At 42.5% G+C, this 7,887-nt stretch overlaps 1 protein-coding gene across 1 annotated transcript in view; it reads left to right on the top strand.

The window, feature by feature from the left end:
* Positions 1-3,196: 3,196 nt before the first annotated feature.
* rtn4r (reticulon 4 receptor) overlaps positions 3,197-7,887 on the top strand; it is a 45,656-nt gene continuing 40,965 nt past the window's right edge. Inside the window, exon 1 of the mRNA XM_044197327.1 lies at positions 3,197-3,793. Coding sequence (XP_044053262.1) covers positions 3,772-3,793 — 22 coding nt within the window. The 5' untranslated portion in view covers positions 3,197-3,771. The remainder of the gene's footprint in view (positions 3,794-7,887) is intronic.

Here is a 7,887-nt window from a genome sequence, read left to right as displayed (position 1 = left end):
AAAAAGAGTGGTATCGCCTAAAATGACTAATGTACTATTCCAGCTCAGTTATGGCCTAGCAATAGCCAAATGCAGCAGAGAATGTGTTATGAAGGCAAACTTCTGCATCTCTTGTACCATTCTTGAATATTTACATACTTTGGAAGACTCTTTTCAGTCAAGAGGAAAAATGAATATGCCACAGTCATGCTTGATGTGAGTGCATGCAGGATTGAAGACCTTTGACATACACATAACATGAACCACCAACATTATGTTCTACCTTTGCGTTCTGTAATCTAGAGTGAGTAAAAGCCTTCAGTTTTAGCTTTCATTCATAGACTGTAATCAACACTGGTCCTACTGTAGCTCCTGCAGCAGTGGGACACAACTAACTTTCCCATTACCAAAGGAAGTCATTTGTGCCCCCGTTCTCCTTTTGATCCGTCATACTTGTGATAAAAAGAATAGTAGAGCCCCAGCCTAGGGATCCATTGCCTTTGAGACTCAACAGCTTGACTCATTTCATTACTGTCATGAATTAAAGATCCCCAATCTCCTTTTTTCCACTCGCATGGCAATGATCCACCCTTAGTTAATTTACAGTCGCTCGTTGTGCAAGGCCTCCAGCCTCAAAGCTCCCATGACAATTTACCTGTGTCCTTTTCACTTGCTGGCGCATATCTTTGTGATATACTATAATGGAATGAGCGGATGACTCAGGAGTGAGTGGGCATATTGTATAATGAGTTGGGGGAGGTATAGTAATCAGTTACAGAACACCTTTCACTTCCTGGCACAAGGAGACATCTTAACCAGCGAGCCAAATGAGTGTTTTCTAGCTTGGGATATATTTAGTAAGGCTTATGCTCTCAGAATGTCTTGTTGTGGCCAATTTTTGTGATCATGTCAACACTGTAAGCTGTGACTTAATTAAGATCCGTTTCTTTATGCGACTCGTAGTTCTTGTCTATGATGTTTCTGTTTTTAAAGCTAGGAGTTACTTACCACATACAAAACAAGTTATTTCACAGCAAGTGTGTAAACATGTCTCCAGAACTGGTTTACTCCAGAATACATTTCTATGGGCAATATAATTCTGTATATAGATCGCAGCAGATATATGAATGTTGGCAGCATTTGAATGTGTATTCTGTCTGTTGCCCCCTATCCTTGTTAACAGTGGTGATAACAGCCCCATTATCATTATTCTTTCTCTTGTGAAAAGCCTTATAACATTCAGCACAAAAATGCTACTTTGCCCGTTTCAGTACACTCCTGGACACACAAACACACAGCATACAAACACATGCCAGGATTATGCACACACATGTATTTTTCCCACACGGTGACATTCAGATAAAGCAGATGAGACATAGACAACTGTGAAAGGTGACAGCATTTCCTTTTCTCGCGGGGTGACCTCGATCTCAGCGGGTCGCTGCGGCGGCTTTGGACTGTGTCTCTACTGGCCATCTGGCCCTGCCGGTCTCTGCTGTGAGCAAATACCAGGCGAGTGGCTCACTGACATATTCTGTGATTCAATATTGGTGGTAGTTGTAAGCTTTGGATTAGCCTGCTGCACATACCCCCATTTCACTCAACGACACCACCAACGAGGCCGTGGTTTCCATTCACCTGCTCCCTGTGGTAATTTGTTAGCTTTTTTCTGTCTCAGTCTACAAATTATAGTGTAATTAATGCATTTGATCCTGTGCCAGTGTGCCTCATAATACACACAAGCTTTTATTTTCTGCATGCGTCACAATTCAACAGCTAAGGTGCTATTCCAAGTGAAAGATTGAGTGTGCAATTTGGAAAGTTTCCTATTTCTTTATGAATGTCATGCCAGCAGATGGAAATATTCCAGATTCCCTTATAGGAAATATAATATATATATATATATATATATATATATATATATATATATATATATATACACAACATAGTCTCCACTGTGAATTCAATAATTTATCTGCCAGAGATTACAAACTCATATTCAATATAATTCCTCGCTGCCTCTCAGGGCGAACAGGGAATCTTACTCCACAGATGAGGCGTCTCTGTCTCTGTCCATGGTGCTGAAGAGCTATTTTTATGTTTGCCGGTAGGGGGCGTGTTGTACCTAAAGATAATAGCACTGCTGCTGTGAATCTAAATCCTTGTGGGTTTCGCAGCTGCAGACTAGAGCGACGGTGAACTGGTCTTCGGTCCAATCAGCATTGCGTGTGTCTGTGCTGCTCAATAGTCTAATCACTTTGTAAACCACTATTATATCAAATGCAAGGAAACGAAATGTTTGATGTCGGATTCACAGCAAGGACACGCAATGGCCACAGGCACTTTGACTTTCCATATAGAGAAAATACAAAGAAAAAAATGTCTGCCTGAATGCCTGAGTCGAAAGATATTAATGATGATAATAATAGGCCTGATATACAAAAAATGCAAATGTATTTTCTAGACAATTTTAAAAATATGAGCACTAAATTATAAAATACAGAGGCATGCTGATATTAAGTCTTAAAATAAAACAAATACTTCAGGAGAACAGTTTTTGTAACAGTCCTGTCTCAGGTAAGTTTGAGGATCAAAAACGTTTCTTTTTCTCTGTTTGCCCGGTTAACCAAGCAGAACTGAAATCAGTGTTTTTTCTGACTTTTTTTTTTTTTTTTTTTTTTTTTAACAACTCCGCCTACGACATCAGAGCAGCCAAACTGTCCAGTCCCCGGGAGGAAGCGGGGTCCCACCAGCCCAGGCCTGGCTCTCCGCCTGTCTTTTGGGGGTGTTTTCGTATGCATGTTCGTGCCTGGCCGTGTCCGACCCAAATAGATTCGCCTCACGTCACCTTTCTACCCACCCACCACCACCCCCACCTCCACCCCCTGCACATAAAACATTCATTAGATCGCAGCCCTGCTCTGCAAGAAATATCTGTCTGAATGACTCATTAAGTCTCAGATTCACTCTTAAGATCTTTTAAATTATTTGAATTATTTTTCCAGCACAGTGTTTGTGTAAGGGAATTTCTATAAATAGCCTAACTGTAGTGAGACCGGGCAGAAAATACAGCAAATGAATTAAACACATACAATCTATTTTTTGCTTTACCTTGATTGATGGGCAAATTCCACTTTGAGATTCAAGGGGAATATTTTTTGCAGCGCACATACCCATAAAATATTCATCTCTGAATTCTCTCTCTCTCCACCAAACGCACCTCGCTGCCCCGCCCTCCCTTTCCACCTCCTCGTGGTAAACGCAAACCGGCGCTCACCAGTGCGGCCGACATCCGTGCGCATCCACCACACTTTTCTCCGTGTACTTGGGAAATATACAGCGGGGCAAGTGATCGGACTGGATATGTGCAGCAATTTCAAAACATGGATCCAATACAATTTTTTCGCCTGTGTAGTTGATTCTCCACTTCTGCGTTAACACTTTGAGCTCTTCTCCGGAGCTGTTTGCGCGTCCTATATTTTGGGGAGGTGTCCACTGGTGTGTCGAGTCTACTGATCCCAATTTGGATGTTTATTGCTGACTATTTTGAATCCCTCGTCCAAATGACTGAGCTCAGGTGCAGCCGGAGACGTGGCTCCCCACTCGGGAAGACCTACGGCTAAAGTTTGAAGGGTGCAGGGGTGCTTTAGGCTGTCCGTCTCCAACCTTGCACAGGATTTGCAATTACCCATAAATTGCAACAAACCGCGGATATCCTATCTGTCTCCACACACGCTGGGATTCATTCGACTTGGATTTATACCGCTTCTGGATTTCACCCCCATCTTAGTCATGAAGACCGTTATTATTGATGGTGAGTAGGCTACACATCAGACAATAGGACACCTTTGTAAAGTTTTCACATAAAGCAGACAGGAGGATCCTGCTGGGTTACTGCGCAATGATAAAATCCACATCGGGCAGTGGCACTGCTCTGTGGAGAACAGACACAACCAAAGATTAATCAGATGTCCTAATTGGAGTTTACTCTGCTGGCTCCTCCGGGGTTTGGCTAAACTGGTACATGACACACAATATGCGCAAAAAACACCTCCAGTCTGCACAGTAACAAATTATTAGGCTATTTTATTATTGGAGCGCACTAACAAACAGCGCGGATATCAGTTGTGGATATTGCGGCTGTAAACGACCTTGACTTGAGAGGCTCTTAATTGAGTTATAATTCGGAGCAGATTTTGTGCGTGCCCCTTTCTTTCTCTCTTTTGTGTTCGTGTGTGTATCAGTGCGCGAGCGTGCGTGCGTGCGAGAGTGAGAGAGAGAGAGGCCGTGTAGTGTTTGTGGCGGTCAGTATGCTCTGCATGATATCTCAACTTAACCCGGGCATCCGATCAGCCCGTCTGGACGCTGTGGGCTGAGCTTTGATGAAGTCTGCAGATGGTCCGCTTGGCGGCCCAATAATACCGCTTGGCTTAAGCTCCTTGGCTTATAATTGGTGTTTCTGTGGCATCGCCCCACTCAGGGTGCCGCCAAAAAGACAGGAAATTGGGCCTTGTAGTTTTCACTGACTGGACCTGGAGCTATTCTAATGAGGACAGGAATGCTCCTCCATTCTCGCCGGAAATGGTTAAGAATTTCATTTCTTGGCAGGAGCATGCTCCAGGCTGTGTATATGTTTGCCTGGGTGCGCGCACGCGTGTGCGCACGCAGGGGGCAGGGAGGAGGAAGCACCTGGCATGTCAGTGCGTGTGCTCTTGCACGCCTGATTGTACCCCCTCCTGTTTTTGTGTAAATATGCCTAATGCAGTGCAGAGAGAATAACACTGTTATGGCTGTGTGACGTCTGATAAGCAGCAGCTCCATGAGATAATTGCATGTATGTAACATCCAATTTGTTCCATCAAGAGCTTGTGGAAAACCCTCATCTCCACCCTGCCCCACCCTTGCACACACTGCCTCAGCACACACACACACACACACACACACACAGACAGAGTGCTTATGCAACATGCTATACACACTCCCTCTTCTTCACGTTGTTCATTACTCGGCTAAAACTGCAGGATTATGGTAAGAAAGCTGCAGATTATTGTGGGCCTACAGAGTAATTTTGCATTTCACAACTAGCAAAATCAAAGAGGCACATCTACTTGTGTATTCTCTTTGATATGTCACAGGGTGATGCAAATTCAAGTGCACACCCCTTCATTGGCACAGAATGGCTCTGGGTCCCTCGGACCCTTCAGGCAGGTTTTCATCATCCAACTGCTGGTGTGATTTAGCACCAGGCTCCTGACACACATGTCTGATTTTTTTTTTTTTCCTGCTGCAATTCTAATCGGTATCCATCTCTCATGCTCCTGATTTGGCGGAGAAAATATGGCCTGCCATGTTTTGTGTTTAAGGTGTCAGAGTGAGGAGGGACTTTAATTTGCACTCTTTTTCAGCCAGTCAGCATATGATCAAATGACTCTGTGGGAAAGCTGTTGCTCGGGGGTGCCGTTGCTCCCTGTCTACTGCCAAGCAAAGCCAATAAAGCCCAAATGAATGGATAAAACCATTATGGTGGAACTGAAAGCTTTCTCTTCAGGAGTTTTAAACCACTACACAATGAGGGCATTTTTTCAATTAGTTAACTTTGTTATTGTTTTGGCGGTGCCTTGCCAAAAACTCTGCCCTATTTTCAAAAATAGGCCACAAGATGCAGCATCTGAGGTGGAGAGATAATTGTTTAGAACGTATCAAGCCGCAAAGATAAAGATGACACGCAAAAAAAAAAAAAAAAAGAATAGCTAATTTGCATTGCGGAATTAGGTGGGATCAAACATCGTGCCATAAACTGACAATGAGACATGGCATCTTCCACATCCTGAAAGGGAATGTGAAATGTATCCATCTTTGTATTTGTATGGGTGTATATATGAGCACAGGAGGAGGGCTGGGAGGGATAACGTGTGTGTGGGTGTATTGTTCTATGAGTGTATGGGGAGGTCTCAGGAAGGGAGAGCCATGGAAAGAGACAACAAGAAAGGAAGAGAGAATGCATGTAAAATTGAGAAGTGTGAAGGTTATGCGATAAGCCTGCCATTTGTGTGACTTTCATCACGTCAGTATGTCAACTGCATGGATGATGCAGCAAAGTGAGTAGCTCTGCGTTTTTCTTTAAAGTTGACTCCATCAATGAGGAATGTATTTACATTCTTGTGATGTGAAGCCCCCATTGGCCAAGGTCAGCAATGAGACCAATAAAAGCACAGCTCATCTCTTGAGGTATTCAAGGGGAAACGTGTAGGATTTTAACTCCCCACAGTACAAAATGACCATAATATATCTGTAGCTGGGAAGGTTGTTGATCAATACAACTGACTCGTTGATTACTCTGCCAGATGCTGAGATTTCTGGCTTTCATTTCTAGCTTTTGTTGGCCTGAATTTCAAGACCCTCCCTGGTTTCATTTATTCACTTTTTCCAAGTCTTTAACAATTGTGGATTGTGCTATGAGATAGACCTTTCAGCGATGAAGACTAATACGCCTCATTACCTGTGCCAGAGACCTGAGCAGCTAAGAAGAGATCATAAATTCTGCTAATGTTGCAATTCCTTCTGGTCACCAACAGAGGTCGATAAAGGTCACAGATTAGTTATTGCCCCTTGGTGGTGAAGTTTTGGGGGTCAATAGGAGTCAACACAGCCGTGATGCGTGCAACATGTGGTTTGGCTTCAACAACAGACCAAATCACACTGAAGAAGGTAAACAGAAGGTTTGGCTTGGCAATTCAGTTGTGTTCTGCCACAAAACACATCAGCATTGTCTTCTGGGTTGCCAGAAGTAGACAATGAGGGTGAATACAGAAGGTAGTTTAAGGGTAATTGGCTCCAATGCAGACCTTCAGCCTTGGTTCCACTTGTCTTTGTCTTATCTGCGCAACACTGCATTTTTTTGTTCCATCACAACCAAAGCTCCTTGTTTCTCTCGCAAGTCAGTAACATTCCCATCCAATTAGTTATTTACCTGTTCACCCAGATTCATTATTAGTTTCGTAGCAACAGAGAATGTAATAACTGTTTGATAATGGTATTTAAAACTCGCCAAAAAGAGTTTTAAACCCTCTAAATATGTCCAAAATGTAATTGTTCTCTTGTAATGCACTACTCGGTGATAGAATAACATCTCTGGGGAGTTGTTGTTGAATTAAAATAAGAAGATCTAGTTGTAAATATTAGAAACATGACAGCTTATGTAATAATGCTGTACATCATCAATATAAAATAACAGAATATCACATTGTATTAGTCTAATGACCCATTTTATGGACATTCTATTACAATTTGGCAACTTTTGACTTTACATTGCACGATTATCACGGTTATTAATGTTATATTGTATTATTGTTTCAGTTGTTTCAAATGTTTTTAATTATGATTTCATATCGAATTAAATTAGGACTATATTTGCATTGTGAGTCACAACACATACAAGATTCGAGAGTTTGTGCAAAAAATGTTATTCATACAAAAAAATGTTTTGGATTCCTTCGCCATTGTATTCATATTTCCTATCGATTGCTCAAAGTCTAAAGGATGAAGATGTCAATATTTTGTGCTACAGAGCCTCAGTGGTATTAATGCCTTGGTTACAGTGACAGACTGCAGCAGGCTATCTGAGAGCGGATCTGCTATGTTCACTGCATCCTGATGAGCACACTCCTTCAGGGGCTTCTTTTAATTGGCCGTGCCCTTCAAGTAGGACTACATTTGTTTATACAGTACATGCACACACATGCAGATTCCCACTGATGCGCACACACACACACACACACACACACAGGCATGCTGGCCTCAGATATCCTTGGAACCATCCTCCCAGCACTTCACTGCTAATCAGCAAGACAGAGGAACTAAGTGGATAAACGAGTAAAATTCTATTTGTTTATACAGAGGAAGCTAAGG

The sequence above is a fragment of the Siniperca chuatsi genome, linkage group LG5 (genome assembly GCF_020085105.1).
Source record: "Siniperca chuatsi isolate FFG_IHB_CAS linkage group LG5, ASM2008510v1, whole genome shotgun sequence".
In the NCBI taxonomy this organism is placed as follows: Eukaryota; Metazoa; Chordata; class Actinopteri; order Centrarchiformes; family Sinipercidae; genus Siniperca; species Siniperca chuatsi.
Note: the sequence above shows the minus strand (reverse complement) of the source record. Positions and strands in the feature narration are given on the sequence as shown.